The sequence below is a fragment of the Pempheris klunzingeri genome, chromosome 3 (genome assembly GCF_042242105.1).
Source record: "Pempheris klunzingeri isolate RE-2024b chromosome 3, fPemKlu1.hap1, whole genome shotgun sequence".
Taxonomy (NCBI): Eukaryota; Metazoa; Chordata; class Actinopteri; order Acropomatiformes; family Pempheridae; genus Pempheris; species Pempheris klunzingeri.
Window position 1 is genome coordinate 5,005,653 of NC_092014.1, and position 23,325 is coordinate 5,028,977.

The 23,325-nt window shown below is 41.0% G+C and overlaps 2 protein-coding genes across 2 annotated transcripts in view; both read right to left on the bottom strand.

Annotated features, from left to right (window-relative positions):
• Nucleotides 1-5,699, bottom strand: part of LOC139199075 (extracellular serine/threonine protein kinase FAM20C-like) — a 31,164-nt gene extending 25,465 nt beyond the window's left edge. The window contains exons 1-7 of the mRNA XM_070828088.1: nt 5,185-5,699; nt 4,012-4,187; nt 2,213-2,291; nt 1,823-1,915; nt 1,496-1,611; nt 1,101-1,281; nt 636-745 (exon numbers count right to left, since the gene is read on the bottom strand). Coding sequence (XP_070684189.1) covers nt 636-745; nt 1,101-1,281; nt 1,496-1,611; nt 1,823-1,915; nt 2,213-2,291; nt 4,012-4,187; nt 5,185-5,699 — 1,270 coding nt within the window. The remainder of the gene's footprint in view (nt 1-635; nt 746-1,100; nt 1,282-1,495; nt 1,612-1,822; nt 1,916-2,212; nt 2,292-4,011; nt 4,188-5,184) is intronic.
• Nucleotides 5,700-19,264: 13,565 nt separating this feature from the next.
• Nucleotides 19,265-22,551, bottom strand: LOC139198934 (dynein axonemal light chain 4). Its single transcript, XM_070827923.1, has 4 exons — nt 22,497-22,551; nt 21,901-21,980; nt 20,749-20,832; nt 19,265-20,357 (listed from the first exon to the last, which is right to left on the bottom strand). Exons 2-4 carry the CDS (start codon nt 21,970-21,972, stop codon nt 20,193-20,195), a joined length of 321 nt encoding a protein of 106 aa, XP_070684024.1. The 5' UTR covers nt 21,973-21,980; nt 22,497-22,551; the 3' UTR covers nt 19,265-20,192.
• Between the last annotated feature and the right edge of the window lie 774 nt (nt 22,552-23,325).

Genomic DNA, 23,325 nt, shown 5'->3' on the forward strand with positions numbered 1-23,325 from the left:
ATGCAGTAATATCTGTGCTTCCGAATTACAGCTGTTCAGCCTTATAGAGCTTTTTTTTTTACAGCACACTTTCTGTCACACAGAGAAAATATTGATGAATTAATGTTACTAACTCTGTGGATGAAGGTGGTGTATCTATGCAAATTGTTCGTGTGTGGACGTGTGATCAATAACTAAATCCTATTTTATCAAAGAAATTCAGTAAGAAGCCATTGTAACATATACAAATTTGCCTGTGACGGAGCAAATGCATGTAAAAAGTCAAGCATAAAAACATGCTGAGATGGCATGATATGTGTTTCTCATAGTTTAACATGTTCATCATATTACTCAATATCCAGATCTAGGAATAACATCTTTTTTCTTAAGATATTTAGAAGTGCAAATGTATGTTTCAGGTAGAATGTCCCTTATAACAAAGGTGATAGAGTTGTTAAACCTAAATTGAAAACAGCCATAATCAATGTTGCTTCCCTGCTGTGACAAAATGTCTATTACCGCTAAAACATCCAAAAGTTTCGAGTAAGAAGCCAAACATATACCAGACTCTTCTGCCGTATGGATATTCCCTTTTCCATAGAGTTTGACATTTGATTCTTCCCTCTTAAATAACGTTGTACACAGTATAAACCTACCCATCAGGAAGTCCAGTATGACCATATCAATGAAGTCCACCAGTCTTGTGCCTTTGTTGTATGGAGGGTTCTTTTTCACAGACGAACAATAGTCTGGATCTGATTCCCATCTGAAACAGACAAACATCATTCACCCTTTGGCATAATTATCTCACCCTCACTAGATGTTTTTTTTTTTTACAAATTAAGACTCCATTTCTAGTATCTCCATTGCTTTCGTGGGTAAAGAAGAACATTGCCTCTTCAATCAAAGTGTTTTCTCTTTAACAAAGTAGACATACACCCTCCACTTATTCTACCAAGCTTGTGTTTTGTGGCTGAACATAAATCAGTCCTTCTCAGTTTTTCTGCAAAATCTGACCGACACATGCAGAAGGACTTAGGTTTGGGGAATCCCGTAATATTATTCACACTGGTTTGTGCACACTGGTTCATCTTAGACTAAAGACCCTTATACTGACTAACTTTGCCAGCTTTCTGCGGCTGTAGGAGCGTCTCCAGGGGGATCTCCAGCTCCTGCGGGCTGCCAAGGAGAGATCTGGCAGCATGACAGCCAAGGAGGCCTCCAGGTCTCTGGGGCGGCCACACACGGCATGCTCCGTCGAACAATAGTAGGAACACTGGCCATAGAAACACATACTACCCACTAGGGGGAGGCAGAGGAGCACAGAGAGAGAGAGAGAGAGAGAGAGAGAGAGAGAGAGAGAGGAGGAAGAAATGAGAAAGGAAAAATTGGGATGAAAGAGGTTGTGGGTGTTTGTGACCAGAAAGAATTAGAAGAAAAGAGATTCATTATCAGTTAACACACAAAGCCATTTTGAGCAGGGTAAATAAATAATGGAGGATTGTGTGAGTGGTACCAGGGGAGGTAAAAAAAGTTCGGGCCAGCTTGCGGTCTGTGGTGACGTCCTTTATCTCCTTGACCACATCCACCAGCCTCCCTGTCACTGGAGGGACTCTCCTGTAGCCCAGAATCCTGCAGGGAGAGTGGAGGACAGAGTGACACGAGGACAAAGACAAAAGGGGACAGACAGATAAATGGAAAGATTCAGAGAGGGAACGGAGGCGATACGAAAATACAATTACGTAACATGCATTCATTATAAGGCCATTTAGTCCACCACTTCACTGACTATGCAAACTGGAGCAGTGTTGCGGTTTCCTGACAGAACAAATGGACTTGGTACCTGTCCAGGTGGAAAGCTGCGATTTCTGCATTGTGTCTCTCAAAGTCTGAGAAGTAGTAGAGGTTGTAATTGGTTTCTTCATCTCTCTCCTGCCTGTGATGGAGAGACAAAGTCAAACAGGACATGATTCATTCATTCACTGCATATTCACATCAAGTGAAGCCTCTTTTATTTGCTCCCTTGTTCTAAAAAGGGCTGTGGAGGTTTCTGTACCCCATAAAATCTCCCAGCAAGCACTCAAGACTATGAAATATTAGACTCAAACAACACATTTCCCAGTTGTTTGGGGTCTTAAAAGTCCTTTCTTGGCTTTATCTACGGCCTCCGTTCATAATTTGGATTGGATCAACTGAATGGATTTAAAACTGTGTAATATGAGCAGTGACTCACTTCATGGGTTTGAACATGGCTTGTCCATAGTTGGGAAATGACATCACCAGCTTCAGTTGCGTCCCCCCAGACTTCTGCACTGAAAAACAGTACCGAGGATGTTTCCATAGCAACAAAGCACAAAGTGCACACACACACACACACACACCTTCACACACACACACATGCACCCTGTGATCAAACACATTGGCCATTAATGGGGCACACACAAACACGAAGCATAATGTCACAGTGTGTCTTCGTGTTCTATATTTAGCAGGACAACTTGTTTGTGTTTGTCAGCCTTCACTGTATAATGAGATATCATCAGAGGAAGACAGATTTATCCATTTATCATATGAATTTATAGCTTTTTAGCTCATAATTTCAGTAGATATTCATCATTAGAACAACAAAATGTCTCCTTTTGTCTTTTTTTTTTTTTACATTTCTTTCTATATGTTTGTATCTTGGATTGAAGCTACTGTTATTGAACTCTTTTGATTACAGTCACTGTTACGGTTGGCTGTTGTGGTCACAAACCTGGTCTTTTCTGAAAGATTACTCTACAGTTTATCATCAAAAAGTCTGAATCAATTAATATATGTGATAGTGAACCAAATTTTCAAAACAATTTCCATTGTTTTGTAAGTACACCTGTTTGGGTTTTTTGCCCCAGCCGTACTGGTTTGGTATGACCAGTAGCTTATGTTAGTTAATATATGCAAATGTTAGGCAGATATTACTACTGAATGGGTGAATGAGTTAGATATTGGCGCAGGTGACACCTGCGTAGCTTTGCAGGAAAGACTGCATGAATTATCTGACGTTTCTGTCTATGTTTGGGTGCTATTTTCTTTAGTTCTGATCTAATTTATGCATCATTACGACAGGAAGTATTAAACCTATAGATGCGTGCATATATACATACATCTTTGTCTACTTATGGTACTGTTACACTATGTTTTAGCACTAACAATTATAGTCATTTGTGGCCACTGTTATTTAGTCAGTTAATCAATTTTCCAAACTCAAGCCCACCTTCCAGCCACTTAAATGATTCTTTTTTTTTTTACTATGAGGGCAAGCAGCGTGTCCTCCCAAACCAAAATGTCCTCACAATAACAGCAAACGATTAGAAGTCCTCATTAGTATATCTACACTAAGCCACATTCACAAACGCACTGAGAGGCACCACGCTCAGAGTGAAAAAGTTAGTGTGGAGAAACATGCATAATTGATTGACACTGAGATGTTTGCTATATGGCTCGTGACTCATGCATTCCCATCCATCCTCTGCTGAGCCTCCAAGGCTCTTCAAAGCTTCACAGCAGCTAGAGAGCTTCAAAGCGAATCTACATTTGAAAGTCTAACCCTAAACCTCAGGTGTCACACAATCACAACAACCTTCCCCTTTATCTGCCCTCTCCCTCCCTTAAGTCCATCCACCTTTTCCTTAAAGGTCTGGGTCCTGAGCTTCGGAGTTTGGATAGTAATACTCCTTTTAACAACACCATGTTGTTCTTGTACCGACTGCAGTCCTGCAAATGTCTTGCACACACTTAATCAAGAGGTTCACTGAGTCACCATCTAAACTGACTCAGATCCGTCTGTTCTCTACTTGAAAAACATCTCGCCTGTGCTCGTCTGGCACCTCCTCTGTCGGGCATGATCAGTGTGTTGTTGGTGCAACAGAGTGAGGCTCTGCTCTGACCCTACTCTGGTGGAGTAAAATCTTTCAATGAATACAAATAGATTTGCACATTGCACAGGCATATATCACCCAACTAAAAGCACTGCCCAGAGGTTTTGTGTCACACCTGCGCTGACAATGCGGTGCGTGGCGAGCTGCTGGGTCAGCGGCTCCATGTTGGGGTCATGATGGGGGAACAGCTGCCAGCGGGAGATGCCCAGGTGGAAGCGCAGCCAAGGCGGATGGCTGTTACTGCTGCTGTTCCACTGGACGTTCTCGTAGCCTTCCTGACTACCGCTCACCCTGGACAGGGAGGGAGGTGAGAGGGTGTTGGGGAAGGAGGGGAAGGAGATAAAAGGGTCAGAGGAGAGAATATCAACACGAGGTGAGGCTGGCAGCTTGTCCTGGAGCACGAAGAAAATTACACTAAAAAGACAAGCGTTTGGTCTCTTAATTCAAATTAATCTGCAAATATTTGGTCAGTTTTGACCTAAAACTTTTAAATGTAAAATTTACAGGCTTTTTATATAATTGAAAACTGAATCTCTTTGGGTTTTGGACTGTTCATCTAAGATTCTCTGCAATTGTAAAGGGAATTTTTCACATTTTATAGATGAAACAATAATGAGTTAATTAAAAAAAAGTGACAAAAACAGTTAGTTGCGGCTTTAATGGAAACTGTAGATGGTGGTAGAGGCTATGGATTGTGTACAGGAGAGGAATTTTCATATTATTGTCTGCAAAGGCCATGTAGTCCACTACCAAGAAAGCGGGCCGTGCAACTATGTAGTTATGTGTTTAACACTTCTGAAGATACATTCAGTAGATTCGTACACACCTGCAGAGGCACCATGGAAACCTACTCATAGCAGCAGCAAGTGTAAAGACACCTTGACAACAGGAGATCATGTCTGCTTCCTGCAGTCTGACCCATCTGGTGAACATTTTGCATGCATTGTACATGTATTGTATTTCAGAGGAATATGCAAAAAAGCAAGTGTATTATTACCAGAATTCTACATACATTTGTCCATACAGGGTTTAGATGATGGTTTTACCTGAATTGTGTTTGTTTTCCCTAATATATATCATGTGTATGTGTGTTGTCCTGGATAGTGAGGAGTTGAATACAGTGCTCCCATGAATTGATTGAGGATAGTAACTGAATACATATATGTTTGGTTAAGGATAGTGGTTTTGGGAAGGTATTTTTGGACCGTGAAAATGATCACACCCACCCACACACACCCACCCACACACACACACACACAGTCTTACATTAACTATATTATATACTGACCACATCTGGGAGCTCTTCTCGCTAGCCTTGATCTTTGGTTTCACTTTCAACAGCCAGTCCTCTTCAGGAATAGGAGGGCTTGGCATATTGTAAAGAGGATGGTCAAACAGCGCCTCCAGCTTTGATAGCCCAGACTCCATGACTTCAGCTCGGTTGGTGCCATGGCGACCCACACTGACCGGCGTGTTCATTGAGGTATTTTTACCCTCTCTCACTGATAAGCCCATCTCAGAAAGTGCCCACACATGATCTTTGGCATCCTTATTGGCACCTTTACTGGAAGAATCTCTTTGTGTGGTATCAGTTGGTGGCTCAGCTGGACTGCTGACCCCCACAGAGGTGTAGCTGGTGCGTGCCAGGTCTCTCAGGATGTGTGTCCTGGGTGGCAGTGGGGGGTCACAAGACTGGTGGTAAATGGGAAGAGAGACAAATGCCAGGAGGAGGTGGAGGAAAATGGTGATGAAGGCCAAGGACAGACAGATTGTCCTGGAGCGACAGCGCATACGCAACATCATCGTACTGCGAAGAGACTGTAAGAGGGTCAGGAGAGGTGAACACATGTAGGGAAGAAGAGAGAAGGAAAAATGTAATGTAAAAGACGTTATAAAAACAGCCATATGGTGTCGAGCATTTAAAACAAACTGAAGTAAAAGCATCAAGCAAACCCTAGCTGGCATTATACAAACATAGCCTTGATGAAGACTTACAAAAGTCAATATCAGTCTACTCCCACATGCTCCCATTCTCACATGACCTTGTACTCAGTTTTGTAAAATCACTGTACAAAACAAAGGGAAGAAAAAGTAAACTTACATTATTAAATTCTTTCTGCCACCCCACTGTTGTTGTTGTTTCCCAGTGGAATAAGACAGGACTCTATACAGAATCCAGCTTTTACCCAGTTGTTTGTGCTTTTCTCTGCCTCTGCTGCCAGGCTCAGGTAGGGAGGAGTGCCAGGTTAAAGTGATCTGGATGCGGATCAATGTGTTTACTAAGTTATTTTCTGGCAGCTTGGCAGCTTTGTCTGTGTGTCCTTTTGGGTTAGGTTAGGTTAGAAATGATTTCAATAATCTTTGTCATTTTAATCTCATTTTCTTATATAGAATGCCTTCTTACATGGATGTAATTTAATTAGAAATGTATTTGGGAACATGATACCTACTGACATGATAAGGGCCTTTGTTACCTGACTTTGAGGCCCTCTCTCCAAGAGGGCATCTGTATCAAAATCTGCTTTAAGACCCTCATTTGTTCAAAGGTGTGTTCACATGTTGCATATTCCTAAAACACTGTGACCACACAGAACATCTTAAACAACATTGTGGGTGTTAAAGCAGGTGAGACAGTTGGTGTATTATTAGGTTTATTAGTCTGTTTATGTACTTAATAATTCCTTTCAAAGCTTTCCTCTTTACATAAGCATAGTGTTACGCTTATTTTATTGTGCTGATTAAACATCATAGCCAACTTACATGTGGAAATGTACCATATATAGAATTAAGTATATTAACATGAGCTCGTTGTCAGCAGGATTCGAACCTGGATGGTTCCTGCCCCAAAGGATTTCGAGCCCATTGCCTTTACCACTCGGCCACAACAACTCACACATAAGAAGTGAGGAACAGGAGCTACCCTGGATGTATTTGTATTGATAACATTGCACTAAATCACTTCTGTAATCAGCTCTACAGGTCCTGTATAAAAAGGTCCTGCAGCTTCTCTCTGACTCTCAGACACAAACTAACCTGAAACTTTACTTTCTCCTCAGTGTGAAGCTTTTCCAACAAATTCTATGTCTGGTGGAAGAACTATGAATGGACATTTTCCTGCTTGATACACAGACCTGCGGTCTCCTACGGGCACTCGAAACATTCTCATCATGTCCACATAAAATAAAAGAAGTCTCTCCCTCTTCCAGACCATACAGACTTTAGTCTGTGGAGGATTTGCAGGGATTGATTGACCTTCAATGTTGTGTTTACATGTTGTATATTCTTCAATGATTGTGTTACCACAAGGTAGATCTGAAACAACCTGTGTTAGTATTCCAGCACAGAAACACACTGACACTGCACAGAGAGTGTGAGGTGTGGATGTTCATCTGAGCCATGCAGCTCTGTGTTGCTCTGGGGCTTCCAGAAGGTTCATTTGGAATTTACAGTAAAGTGCGGAATGTGACATCACACTGTATCTGACGGAATACTGTGTGTCGACAGAACTGTGACCTCACTTATGACCTCACTTATGACCTCACCAGTGTGGGGACAGAAGTTTGTAGATAGGACCCACGGTGAGCTTCCAGCTTTAGATCTCCTCCCACAGAGGAGAAAGCTGGACGACTCTAAGCTTCTGAGTTGAGCCGGTCTGAGTTTCTGCTCCGGGCTGATCAGATCAGCTGTTCCTGCAGAGAGGCCCAGTGTGCTGCCGCATCTTCAGCACTGGTTTCTGGGCACTCCAGCACCAGCAGGTGAACTCTAGTCAGGCAGAGCCCAGACTCAGACTGCTCCCTACCAGCTGGAGGAAAGTTGCTTTGGAGGCCAAGTCTCTTTCTTTCTCTTTCTGCTCTGTGGCCGGAGGTCTTGGGGGGGTGGGGTTGGGTTAGGTTAGGTTAGGTTAGGTTAGGTTAGGTTAGGTTAGGTTAGGGGTTAGGTTAGGTTAGGGGTTAGGTTAGGTTAGGGGGGTGGGGTTAGGTTAGGGGTTAGGTTAGGTTAGGTTAGGGGGGTGGGATTAGGTTAGGTTAGGTTAGGTTAGGTTGCACACAGCACTTTTCTGTATTTGGTGACGTGCGTATCGATGCTGCTGCTGCTGCGTGATGACTACAAGTATTAGTCCATGGCCTTAACCACTCGGCCAAATCACATATTTGTTGTGGTGTCGTTGCTATAAATGGTAACAGGCTTCCAAAATTTGGGTGGACAATCACGGTTTGAATCCTGTGTCCCCCATTACCTGTTCAACTCCAGTTTTACACTCCACATGGGAACAGGTGGTTCTGCTCTAGAATAACGTATATTTAGTAAAAACCAGATAGGATAGATAAAGAGAATATATATGGAAACTAAAATAACTCAATAATCCAGGAATTGCCATGAACTTTGGTACAGAGATCCAGAGTGCCCACGGAATCAATCCTAGTGACCCTGGTTTTTCCTCTAGTGCCACCAGCTGGTCCACATTTTCAGTGTACTAGTGAAATATCTCACCATCTACTGAATAGTTTGGCACTATATTTGGTGCAGACACATTCATGTCACCCTCAGCATGAATTGTAATAACTTTGTTCATCCTTTTTCACCCAGCGCCACGGAGAAGTCAACATTTAAGTTTAACCAGTACTTTGGCTTGTGACCAAATACCTAATATTTAATATAATATCATAATGTTAACCAATATAATATAATAACGCATAATATAAATATAAATATATAAATGTAAAGGCACTGCCCAACTTCACCCAGTACGTGAACTGTTCCACCAGAGAGGAGATTCTGATTCTGATTCTGAATATTGTCTTAGTGCACATATCTATTATACTATTATTATTATTATTTCCAATAGCATTGCTTTGAATGTCCTGTATCATGTGCGTCTGTGCAGCAGGTTTTATTTAGTACCTGACAATGTGATCTAATGATGTCCTGTACGGTGCTTCTCTTCTCTCTCCACTGTCGCTCTCCATGCTTAGAAATGATTTCAATAATCTTTGTCATTTTAATCTCATTTTCTTATATAGAATGCCTTCTTACATGGATGTAATTTAATTAGAAATGTATTTGGGAACATGATACCTACTGACATGATAAGGGCTAGGGTTAGGTTGGGTTGGGGGGGTGGGATTACCCTGGCTCGATTAAAAATACAGATGAATATTTGAATCAACCAAAACACTCTTCACTGCTAGACACATAGTTAGTTTGCAATACAGGCAAAAGGCAACGCCCCGGCCTAGTCAGGCGCACAGACTAGAAATCCAAGTGGCAATGGCATGTGGTTCTTCAAGGCCACCAACTATGTCAAATTACTGCGCTGGTAACCTTGGTGACAACATTTACCATCAACATAAATCGTGGCAAAATTGCCCTTTAATTTGCACAGTAGCCTGTGTCTGATGATGCTCCAATGAATTTACTTAAATGTAAATACGTATATGATGTTAAACAGGCAGTATTGGAGCAGCAGTCTGCCTGATCATTGCAAGTAAATCCAGCAGCGTGTAGAACCTCTCACTCTGGAGATACATTAATCTCGCTGAGGTTGTAGACCTTAGAATACACCCACTTCACTGAGTTCATATTCTGTCTGATATCTGGCTAACTCTGGTACAGACACATCTTCAAACCTGAACGTGCACTTGATGCAGATCGCAGCATGATCTGTACTCTGCGTCAATACTGATGGTTTGAGAGTTTGAACATGATTTTAAGGAGACCACGAAGAGCAAATCAAGGCGAAATGATGTTTAATTGATGTGGAAACTTGGCTTATACATGGCTACCATGAAAACTGCACTGCCCTTGTCCTCAACTTCATTAATATCTGTGTTGAGTTCTGCACCTACCTCTATGTGCAGGAAATCACTTTTGAGTGTAAACCTTCAATTTCTGTTGCACTTCTGACGACTACACGGAGATGGAGCATCCGTTACCCCAGATACACACATCCTTCTTCACACACTAACTCACACTGTTACCATCTGTCAAAACTGACTTAGCAAAGAAATTAATGAGACACAGGCTTTAAGTAATCTCTGACCTTTACTTGCATCACTCTGCGGCTTGTATGAGGTACTGTGCCTCCAGTAGTCGTTGTCTTACACTGAGTATAATGGCCCAAAATATAGTGCCCTGCAAGGAAGCTAATCAGAGCAGATATCCAGTGTCTAACAATGAATTAATGCAGAATTTCACTTGGAACAAGAGTATTTGGGTTGTTTTTATTTGGGCTTTGGTGTTGTGTTTCAGTCTTTTTTAAGAAAAAGCACCATTCATTGTTATGTAATTCTCTCATTGCCTCATAAGAGTAAATTCTCGTTTTCTTTCAACTCATTATTTGAACCGCTGAGAAAACTGTGGTCTCAAACAGGCTGATTTAAAGTTGTGTTTTGGTCAGGTAAATGCTCTCCCACATTTTAGCTTTGAAGGGGTTTCTTCCAGCAGAACTAACACTACTGCAAGAGAAATAAAATAAAAAATAAAGAGGCAGAGTGGGAGCATTAGTCACAATGTAAATATAATGCATGTACATAAACAGTGCATTTTCTGCAGTCTGTTGAGGCTTTGATAAAGTAGACTTCACAACCAGGCAGTGGGCAAGACAGATGTTTCATATTCTATGTGTGTGTTTGCACTGAGACTTTGATTCAAGCATCTCAGACTTCATGGAGAGTCCCGGAGGATAAACTGTTTCTGTGAAGTAAGGCTCAGTAAAGGCTGTGTTCACATAGAGCAATCCACGTGAAACATCTGAGAGAGTCTAGCAAAATCTATGTGTCATATCCATGTGACTATCTGTACGGCGTATAATGACGGAGTAAAGAGAAGGATCGCCTACCTTAAAAATGACTCATCCCTATTAGCTTAATAGAGTGCATTGAACAGATTTACTGCAAGTTCTTTTTCTATATTCATGCAGGTGGTCATGTTCATTTATTATTTATCAGCACTCATAAAACATGCATGTTTTGGATTACAACATGAGCTACATGGAAATGAAGCAAATTAAAGGAATATTCCTAAAGCTGAGGGAAAAGGGCACATTTTTCTTTGCCTCACTTTGCATCACCTCACAGAAATTCGTGTCCACTGATGTGTTTCCATTGACTCTTTATGGAGATGTGTGCATCCAAGATTTTGGAATTTTCTCTGACCACACGGTTCGCATTCATTCTCTGGGAAGCATAAATATCTATCAAGTTTTATCCATCAGTGAAGCCATCCGATATTTGTTGAGATACTTCAGTCTTAATAAGGCGTTAGGTCTTAAGGACAGCCTCAGTGCTCCATGACACAGAGCGTCCAAGTCTCTGAAACTCTACTGGGGGGGATGAAGACTCCCAAAATACATTCCCGGGCTGTGTGTCATTAGAAGGGACAGTGGGCAGGGGGTTGACACCTGCCCTAGTATACTATCAGCCCAGTTTATCCAATAAGAATGCGCTAAATGCAAAAGTGCAATGCAGTGTGAGTGACATACATCTATGGAGTGACCATCATTGTTCACTCGCTCCCTCTGCCCTTCAGTTTTTCACACAAATGGAACTATGGTGGCTGCAGAGAACGAGTGACGAGGGGAAGTCAAGGATAAATGACACACAGCCCTTCATTCAGTGTTTTCATGGCGGTGGTGGAGAGCACTATCTAATACACTGTTTCAAATTCTCCCATTGGTATTCAACTGAGTTGAGGTCCGGTGACTGTGAAGTTCAGTGTTTTTCTATTAGATCTGATGTTTCTGGATTAATATTACTGCTGCATTAATGTGTATGGTGCATTTTACTGCTGTAGATGTTTAACATGCTATTTTTTACTACTTTACATACTGTTGGGTAGTTACATCTACAGCATCATGGTCTATAAACTCGCATGTTTGTAGGATCCCTGACCATGTATCTCTAAAATGTCCACATTTCACGAGCTCAGAAAAACAGCCTGTTTTCAGCTTTGTGATGATGTATTTTCCAGCTGATCAAAGAGGGTTTTGAATAGTTTATTTAGCTTAAGAAGAAGGAGAATACAGGAGCCCATACAGGAGCACTTCACCCTTTAGTTTATCACAAACATTCAAAATCAACACATCTGAAAATGAGTGTGTTTTCATTGGACTGGAAAGGTATGAAAAACTGTCAAATGAGGAGAAGTAAAAGTAATTAAAGCTGTAGAATATAATAAGTAGAATATTTCCCTCAGAGATGTAATGGAATGATGTAATGTGAAAATGCCAATGCTTAAATAAATCAAATTTGAAGTGCTTTTTTCAAAACAGAAGGGCACTTTAAATACATGCAAAGAAAGAAAGCAAAAAGTCCACTGGGTCATCTCGTCCTGGTGCAGAAAAGAGCTGACTTTAATTAATTTTGCCATGTTTGCATTGCACTGATCACGGATCTGTGACTTCTTTAAATTAGAATTTGTGTGTGCTTGAACTCTTTCCCCCCACCTCCTGCTTTTTAATTGCAGTCGCATCCTCGTTCAGCCTTGTGGAACTGGGTTTATATTTCATAGGATTTTCAAGGTTGTCAGCACCACTAGAATTAAGGAGCACATCATATTTTGTGACCCTCTGAGACACAATCAAGGTGCTGTTTGCATTTTTTTCAATTTCTTACTTTAGTTGACAGATAAAGCAAACAGTTCTCAAGGATATATTCAGCCTTCGGCAATGTGATCAGTGAGAGGACGCAAACAGCATTACAACTGTCTTCTGTCTTTCCCTCAAATTTTTTGATTAGTTTTTCTTACTTCAGCTCACCTAACAGCCCTCTGGGCCTCTTGCTTTTTTGCTAAGTGTCTCACTTTTTGTCTAATGCACTCTCTCTGTTTCTGACCCTCACTGATGTATTATAAACAAGCCGTTTCAAGCTTCATCCACACACACACACACACCATCCGCCTTCCATCCCCATTCTGTCTTTTTACTCTTGCTTCATTTCACCACCCTCCTCTTCCCCAAAACACATGATCCGCTTTTATTTCAGTCTGGAAATAACCAATGAAACACGCAGCCATAGCTACTAATGGTCAAAAGGGAAGTTGCCTGGCCTACACACACGCTCAGAAAGACACGCACTCATAGTGATACTGGATTGTCTTTCTCATTTTCCAATAAAAATAAGCCCACTGGCAATGTTCAGATAAAAAATGCATCCCTCTGCCCTCTTTTGCTGTCCTCTGTTGCGTCTCTAACTACTGGCTGCCCTGCAGACTCTTCTCTCGCTCCTCTCCTCTCTAACTTTATGTATCCTTGAGTGACTGTTGAAATCTTTGAACTTTCAGTCTATAAACTCAAAAACCCGCTCTCTCTCCATCACATCGTCTCTTTTTTTCAGTACCAGCAACTGAAATCTGTGAGCCGCCCGTCATTACATCTCCAAACCCCTACAGATGTCGACTACTCTTTCAGGCTACTTCCTGTGTCTTTCACTCACACACACACTGCATGTGGTAAGGAGGTTGCTAAGATACAGCACTGAGCTTTTCCAACACAGAGATGCTTCAAATGAGGACACGTTGCAACGGCACAAAACTGTGTTTGAGGTTCAACATCAACAGTGAAAGTATCAATCAATGGGACTTCCACATTAATAAAAGCTTATACGACTCTACCACCTGTTGCTGTAACACATTATGAAAGCTTTGACAGATGCCGTCCAGGCAGCGGCCATCTTTACTGCAGGTCATTTTTAGAAAGACATAAGGAAAATTTTTCTAATTTAGATATTCCTCTGTTTCATAACATTTTTGATTTTTTTGTATTCGTTTGAAAACAGCCGAATGTCCCAGAGTTTCCTTATATAATGTTAAATTAAATTTTCATAAGGAATATTGTTAAATTATTTCTTTGTTGCTTTCTTTTCTTTTTTGGGGGTCTGAAAAAACGTGGTTTCTGCCCTTAGAAATTCATTGTGTACTAAGCTTAAACAACTACAAATTACAAAATGCTAAATTGTAAAGAGGTCATGACTTCTGCGTCCTCAATGGTTGTTAGAGTCTTGCATGCAGCAGCAGCAACTGTGATTTGATTGGAATAAATGGATCAAGAAAAAGAGAAGAACTTATAACTAACAACTTAATTCAATCACCTATACCTGCTCTAATGTTCATATGGCCATTTTACCGGGGTGACAAGGGTGGAGAAAATGCAGTGCTACTCAACAGTACATCCAGTGAAGATGTGTCCTGGCTGTTGTGCCTGATTCATAAGTGATTTCTGGATCGGACATTGCTGCACAACGGCAATAAGCTCTTAAAGGATTCTAATATTCTGGGCCCTCTTTTAACATGACTGGTGGGTACAAAAGCTTTTGGAATTGGTCCAGTCAGTGTTTGCCACTGGCAGCCGAGATCTGCAACAATTGAGCTACAATGGCTGTAATTTCACCTTTGGGGCAATTGAACCTGATCAAAGCATGCCTACCAAATGTGCTTGTTATTGATCAGATTGTTCTAAAGTGTCGAACTGACAACATTACAGAAAAGATCCCTCCAGAAATAGACCTGTAAGATCCTGTTTGTTAACCAGAAACAGCCATTGTATTCAAACCCAGACTCCATTGACAAAAACAGTAATTTTACAGAGGAACTGTTGGTCTCCCAATGTCTTTATCAGCTACTTTGTTTGTGTTATTGTGAGTCTTTGGTGTTAGGGTTAGTGCAGATACGACACAATATTGACAGCAGTAGACTGGCCACTAGAGTCTGGTGGGTTTGAATAGTGTGCTACAACGGCTGTTTCTGGTTAAACAAAAAGGATCTTACAAATCTATCTCTGCAGGGATCCTTTCTGTAATATTGTTGCCTTTCAGTAGCAAGAACAAGCACTTAATGTATGTTTTTTTGATAAGGCTCAATTGCCTCGAGAGATGACATTGAAACCTGTTGGCCGCCAGTTATCAGGCAGAGACAACCTACTGGACCGACTCCAAAAGCTTTTGTACCACCCAGTCATTTTGAACCCAAAAATATGTGAGAATAGTTAGAAAACACCAGAGTTATTGTTTAATACCAGCAGTAAAAGCCAGTTACTTACAGACGTCCCGTGTGGCATTACGGAGATGTGTACGTCAGTTAACATTTTCTTCTCGTGGTAATGTGCCTGTTATTTCACTGAAAGTTCTTGTGAGCTTCTTGCAGGATAATGAGCCTTCTCTCTGTGCCCTGGGGAAAGCGTTTCAGTCTTGAGACTGAGCAAACTAGCAGAGCCTTTACTGTGACTCTGTGGCTCTTTGTATGAATATTTAACGACGTCAAGGAGACACGGGGAGAGGGAGGAGATATATAAAGAGTGTCTGAGGTGAATAATGAATGAGACGCATCACAGCGTGGAACATTGTTTACTGACAGAAGACCCATCGGATTAATCTGATCGTCGTTACAACGATTGCAGGAAGTGCAGCCTCCCTCGCATAAAACAGGCCAACCAAGTGCATCTGGGTGACAGTTGTGTTATTGTTACATTCTCCCACAAGTGAAATGCGTTTAATATGTGCTGTGTTGCTCCTCAGGCTCTGTGTCTGAGCTCTTGCGCCTCCTCCCCTCTCCCCTGCCTTTGGCTGGACAATCTGGGGACTAACAGCCAATCACAGTCCAGCTGTCTGGTTTTAAAGGCTGAGAAGCTGCTCTTCCAGGCCTCTCACTCAACTTGTATAGATGATGATGTGAGTATTGTGTTCATCCATTAAGTATTCTCAGTTTCTGTTACCTGAGGTTTTTCCAAGTCTTACCTACCTTTAACTCCTTGCCAGGAAGCCTCGCTTGGTAGAGCCTCAGGTAACCAGACTTCCCGGTTTGTCTGTGAGTGTCCCGGATTCAAGCTGAGTGTCCTGAGTCCAGAAAAATATCTGTAAAAGACTAAAATACCCTTATTTTCAACCACAATTGGAAAACTAATGCTAATATTATACATGTAGTCAGCACTGACATGGACATTTATCATCTTCTGCACGACTCACCGACACAAACAACACACCACGTGTCTGAATCTCACACTGATCAGTCTGTATGTGTCTCAGTCAGTCAGTGTGTCATTGTCAAGGCTGTTGTCAGTATGTTAATGGTTAGCTGTCAGTATGTTAATGGTTAGCTGTTATGCCAAAGATAGAGCCTGCTATTTCTAAAGAGGCTAAACTCCTTCTTTCATAAAGTACCACTCCACAAAAGAGTGCGTTGATGGCATCCATGGTGTTGAAAGGTCGCTAAGTAGGTGTAAGAGCATATGTGTGTGTGTGTGTGTGTGTGTGTGTGTGTGGATGAACATGCGGTACATTTCCCTGTTTAGAACGTATGGTCACTACAGGAGAGCAGCCATTTTGGTGATGTTGCTGTTTTTGCTGTTTTCATACAGAGCTTGGTTCTTTTTCTTCTTGAGCAGTTTATTTAGTTTTGTGATTTCATTTTTACTTATGGCCAGTTGTGTCTGTTATTTAGGCCAGAGGGTCCAAGAGGTTTCATCTTGACTGTTATACATTTTGACTGTTCACATGTTGATGTTTCTCTCCTCTCCCCAAGAAAAACACATTCATATTGGCTGAAATCCCCGTAAATGAAGAAGCATCCCTGCCATTACAGTCATTACAAGTAGGTGTTTATGGAGAAATGACAAAGGATTTGAAAGCCTGTGGTTTTCAGACCTGGACTGTTTCTTAATATCTAAAATAGCATGAATGGATTTGAGGTGTTATAAAGGACTTTCAAGCCAAATCTCCTTTTGAGATCTCTCTGGCAACATCACAAGGATGGACGTAGTGCCTGTCAGTGTTACAGACATTATATGCGTTCGCAGGCCATGCCAACTTAGCTATTAACCGTGGCAGTGACAGCGCTGGACTGGATAATGTGGTCCACTTATTTTTAAATTTAGAGAGAGCTTTCAAATGAGTCACTCCTAGTCATGAAAATCATTGAGGAACTATGCTGAGAAATGCCATCAGCTGTTTTTCAGAGAAAGGGGATGCACTGAACCAAAAGATACTGAAAATCTAATATTATTGTTGAGAGACTTCACAAGGACGTCATAGATAAAAAAATCTGATGAAAGGCTCTAGTCCTTGGGCCCAGAGTAGGTAGTTAACTTCATTCATGTGGTGTCCCTGGTTAGGTGGCTGCATTGAAGACCACAAGGAGGGTTCATGATCCACTGTTTCAGCTGCAGGGCAACAGAGTGATCCATCAATGAATGTTTTATCAGTCCTATACAGATGTTGGAAATGATATTTATATTTTATGTTCATGCAACTGAATATGATTAAACTGAAAAGATATCAAGAGGTTAAGGAGGTGGTGTGGTGAGGTGCATCATAGAACAAAATGGGACTAAAAGTTTTGGGTATTTCATAAGTGTCTCTTCCAAACCATGTTCAGTTTTAGACAGAGAAACCAGTAGCTTAAATGAGTGAACTCACTTTTCGGGCAGTCTGAGGGCTCAGAGCTCGACAAAGACTCTACAGAGACACTCAAACATCCACAGACATGTAAGATTCACAGATAGAGTGTAACTAATAAGCAAAATGTATGCATGCAAATTGACTTTAGATTTATCGCTGACTATTTCCACCACAGGAAGAGAGTTTTTTTTTTTTTTTTTGACAAATTGGAGGCTTTGGCGACAAGAGTGTGAACAGAAGGGAAATTGTGAGAAACAGAACTGACCAGTGTTGTCTAAAACTGGGAGGCCAGAGAGCAGGCTGACCTGATTCAGGGTCATGACGTTTGAGTACACAAGCGGTGAGGTGGAAGCTGCTGCCAGCTTGTCGATAGTGTCGGCCTCGGTCCCTCCGCTGCTGGGTCAACCTGCCCTCTGCACTGTCATGTCATGGCACAAAAGGGACACTTCATTACGTCACATATTAGCTCTCCCTCATAAGGAGACATGTCACATCTTTCTCCCCGCTCCTACAGCCTTGTTGAGCTGATGTTAAGAGCTGTGCTGTTGTGAGCTGTGGACGACTCTGTTTCTACACTTGTGCTCTAAAAATTAGTTTGTGTGAGTTATTTGTTGAGCTGTTAGCTGTTTTCACTGGTTTGTGTGTCAGAGCACAAGTCTTCTACACACAAGTTTGCAGTCAAGGTTGGGATACACACATACAGAAAATACATAACATCCAGTATATAAATACAAATATTTATTTACATACATACACATATAATTATGTACACACACACACACATATATATATGTATGTATATGTGTGTGTGTGTGTGTATATATATATATATATATATATATCTTTTTGGTACCTGATAAACGGTCATTGGCTAATTGTACACATTTAGACAACCTGCTCATTATAATTATATATGATTAAATATACAATTAATTTAAAATATATAATTAATTTAATATAATTGATCATGGTACTATTTCTACATGATCCTAATCGTTAATTTGCTGACTTTATCATGAAACGCCTGACAAAGGTATTTGTGTCGACATTGTTCCAGAGGTTACTTTTGATGCTTTGCTCCTCGTTTGTTCTCTTCTCTCCAGGCAGGTCTGTAGACAGCTGTGCCAAGATTTAGTTTCCCTGAGACCGATGTTCTTTAACTCCTGTTCTGATGCATTTAAAATGGACACCATGAAACGGAGTATCCCTCGTTGGAACCACAGAGCAGAACTAACAGAGTTACTGTGCCTGTTGGTTTCAATGAGGGACTCCACAAAGACATTTAAGCAAAACTGGCAGTTTGAGAAACTTTTCCCAAAGATATGTCAGTCACTTTTAGAGGAACATACTTAAACTGTAAAGCAGCGTCTTTCCCACACAACTTTCTCTGGTTTCTCAGGGAAAACCTGCCTCGTCCAATCATCACCCACTCTGACAAGTCCTTAAACACTCCGTCATTTACCTTTTTTTCTTTTCCCTGTGAACATAAAAACTTGTCAGGTATTTTTGGAAACATCTTTGTTCTCTCCCCCTCTGTGTATTTCCTATTTATATATATATATTTCTAAAAAAAAAAAAGGCCTCATAAAATCAGCTGCTGGCACGTTATTCCTCTGTGGTTAGCATACACTTTCACTATTTTCTGCCATTTCAAAAGTCAGGCATGAAAGTTCAAATTCTATTTATAGTTGAGACAAATGTGTCACCTGACTCACAGCAATGCTGCTACAGGCTCTATTGGCTGTACAACTGTTTTTCAAACATAAAAAAAAATCAAATAACACCAACTTATTCAACTTACCAACAATCCTCTCTACCTCGACAACAAATTCTCTTTTTACCTGCTGAGGTTACAAAAAAAAAATTGCATTTGCTTGTGATGAATCTGACTAAAACAACCTTATCAAAGATGTAACAAATGTAATCGAATCCCTTCAGAAACTAAGACGTATTACTGAAGAACACAGGCTGCAGTTTACATCCTAATTTCACCACATTTCAGAGTTTATTGTACAATCAGGTCAATTCACACAAAATGGTCCATTGCACTGGACCATTAAAACTGGCATCAACATGAAAACAATCACATTGCTAATATCACCCAGCGGGGGGGATATCATAAGGGATTATTACAAACACCTTAACAGGGAGAAAAGGTGGACTTCGTTTAGTGTTGTTCGGCTCTGCAGATTCTGAGCCTTTAGTTGTAAGAAGATGACACTGGTCTTTAAAAAGAAGTTTTTCAAGTCGCATCAAAATATGTACACATAAAAAATATTAAAAAATTTATTGAAAGACTAGTGCGGTTGGAGAGAAAGAGAAAGAGAGAGAGAGAGAGAGAGAAGACACGTGTGAAAAGCTACAGATGGTGTGGACGGTTTACCGTTGCACAATCAGCAGAGGAAGGTGACAATGACATGTTATTTCAAAAAACAGTGTGTGTCCAGCACACACAAACATAGAAAGTCACTCATGCACACACGCACTCCCTGAAGAGGAATGAGGATAAAGGACTTTGGAGACCCTGGCTGGCTGTATTGTTTGTAAAAGTTGAACTCACGTACTTGCACGCGCACGCTCACAAATGTTTGGGACCATGGATACGGCTTCAGAGACGGACGGAGAGTCGGAAACAAAGGAAAGTGACAGACAAGGCAGGAAGCTATTTTTATGGCCACCAGCCAAAGTGACTGCCACGCTCAAAATTCCCTTTCAACTTCTTTTTCCCTGCCAACGACATTTTTAAACTGGACAAGATCTCCAAAGGGTAGTTTACTATCCGCCACAGTGGCCGGTAGTGTGGACAAGCTAACCTGCCGAAACACAAGTGTAACCAGCGGCTGGCTGGTAGCTGGTGTTCATGCCCGGCCCAGTGACCATGTCAGAGGGGAGGAAGGACGGCGAGGAGGTGCTACGAGCACTTCCACACGCACACGGCCAGGCTCCCTCCAAAGAACATGTAGAGCAGGTTCTTCACTTCGTGCGTGACCTCAAAGCCGAAGCCTTCACCGATCACCACGTGCCACGAGCTGCCGAATTTCTTGTCCATGGACTCCTTGATCATCTTTGCTGCACTCTGGGAAAAAACATTGAGGACAAAAAAGATGAACTAACATAGAATGTGATGTTGAAATAGTGAGTAATCAATATATATATATTCAATAATAGTCAATTGTATATTTTGCGTCATCTTTTAAGAAGAAAGTGTCCAAACTCTCTGATTCAAGCCTCCTAAATGTGAATATTTTCTGGTTTCTTTACTCCTCTATGACAGTAAACTGAATGTTTTTGAGTTATAGATAAACCAAACACCCCATCAATTAATCAAGAAAATATATATCGACAGATTAATCAATAATGACAATAATCGTTAGTTGCAGCACAACTACTGGCAAAACACAGCTGTCAGGAGTGTGAGCTCACTCCTTTGCACACAACAAAGAACAAACGGCACAATATTCACTCACCTCATTGTTTGTGGCAAACTTTTCACAGGCTGTAACACAAAGCTCCATGGTCTCCACCCTCATTTCCTCCGGCATGTCAGTGTGCTGTAGACAACACAAACAGTAAGGGTCTACATTTTCTAATTCTATTACATACAAGGATATGGCTGAGCGTTGGACAAACAAGAATTAAAAACTCAAAAACAGAGTAAAAATCCTACCGTTTGTTGTATCTGGTGAAATCAGGAGTGTAAAGTGTGACACTTGATCACCTGTGGTGTCATTACGAACACAGCACAGCAGCTGGGGTGTAAATTGAGAAAATTGCAGCTTTTCTGACGCATGTTGATGCTGGGAAATAGGACAGTGGCATGTTGACGTGCGTCATCGAGTGACGATGCAGCACAAGCATGTGTCGTGAGGAGCGGTGTTTCATCTGAACTGCTGAGCTGCCAGTGCGCTTCCACAGAGCTGACTGTCGGATGGTCAAATAGCTCCAGGAAACCTCTTCCCCCGACAGCTTTTCCACATCAGATTAAGGAATGTCTAACCATTTCTGTTACTGCAACAAGATTTTTTTCTCCATCCCTTTCTGTATGCTAGCTGTGTATTATCTGTACAGTATGCACAAGTTTAAATGTGTGAATACTATAAAGATAATACCAGACTGGGTCGTGTGAATCAGTGGAGTGTATGGTGTGTGTACGTGTTCTTGAGTTTCCTAACAGGAAGTGAAAGTTTAGGAGGATGAGAAAGTTTAAGTATGCCTGTGAAGATTTTCAGTCTTCCAGGTCAGTTATTCCTTAGAGGCTGAGCAAAAGTCTACTGGACTTTTCCTCAATGCCTAAGGAATGAGAAAGTTTAAGGGAAAATAAACTTCTAAGGATCTTGAATATTGCTATAAATAAAATAAATATCGCTGTTAACTTCAAGAATCTGTCACAATGGCATCTGCTCAGGAGCTTCTATGTGTTTTGATGACAGACACACAATATAGCAATTTATGTCATTGGAAAATGTTCTTACATGCAAAAGGTTTCAGTTACATAAAACTGACAGACTTTTGCAGGCACACTGCCTGCAACTACATCTAAACCTCAGCAAAATAATGCAAACAAGATGAAACTTTGATGTTGTCATTGCATTGCTGTTCAGACACACAGTCCCACTCACCCTGATGAGAGGGAAGCTGTGCAGTCTCTTGTAGTCGGCCTCCTCTTTCTTCCCCTCGCCAGTCCCAGCCATTCCGACTCCTGCAAAAGCACATAAAAAAAAATCAAACCTACGCAGTTGGTCGGTCTGCTAAATGTGTGATTGGAGAACATTTCACGGAGGAGCGCAGACAGCCCAGTTTAGCAGAGCAGGCTCACATCTGAAGCTAACAGCACTCTGTAGCATGACCCGGCTGAAGGTTCACTAGCTAAAAATCACTTGCTAGCTAGCAACAACAACTATCTCCTCATATTTTACAGCAGCACAGGCGGTTTCTCCTTCAGACAGTATCGACAGATATTGCACATTACGTTTAATTTGTAAACGTGACCGGGCTTCATCGGTTTTAGCAACCGCCACTAAAGAAACAGGATTTACTAGCTAGCTAATTAGCCTAGCTTGTTTGATAGCAAACAGCTGATGCTACCGGTTGATGTTTTCCTCCTCAAAATCGACTTATTTAAATCCACCGTGTTAATATTAGGAGTTACAGTATGCTGTCGATAGTTAATAAATGCAGAATGACAGGTGTGAAAGGGTGCGTGTGAGTTACTTACCAGACGTTTGTCCAGCGAAAACTTCTGCTGTTTGACTTCCAGTTCGGTTGTTAAGGAGACATTTTAAACAACTGAAGTCTATACAGGGAAGCCCCGCCCACCACAGCCGAGCTTCGCCCCTATTGGCCCAGAGCCTGTCAATCAACTGATAGGACTTCCGTGTTAAAAGTGTTCTATTATGATATATATTTTATAGTAGTGTATATAGTTGTACTGATGGGGCCAATTTTACCTGCTTTACAGGATGTTATTGTGTTGTATATTGTACAACAATACAACTTATTTTACAGAAGATATTCTGTGCATAGAGTTTTAATTTGTAAAGGCAAAAACAACAGTTGTCCCAGGCAAGGCAAGGAAAATGTATTTATACAGCACCATTCAGACACAAGGCAATTCAAAGTGCTCTACAGGGACATAAAGCACAATAAAAAGAAGACACAGAAACATTAAAATTGCATGTAAAAGATAATAAAAGAAAATAAATAGAAAATAAATGAGAAATTTTTGAAATTAGAAATTTCCCCATTGTGGGATAAATAAAGGAATATCTTATCTTATCTTATCTTAAAATGCAAGTGGAGGAAAATGGTAGAAATGGCAGAAAAGTTAAAACTCTATTCTGCTGCTGGCATAATCTGTTTTTACTGTGTAACTGAAGAGTAAAAAGGGGAAAAACAGTCAAGATTTATATGTTATTGCTATCTATCATACTACTATTATACCTTATTCTTACAGTGTACTTAAAATATTTAAGATAATAATAACTAGGTTCCTCATTAAACCTTAAAGATGCTATTATTGGATGTAAATATATTAATATGTTACT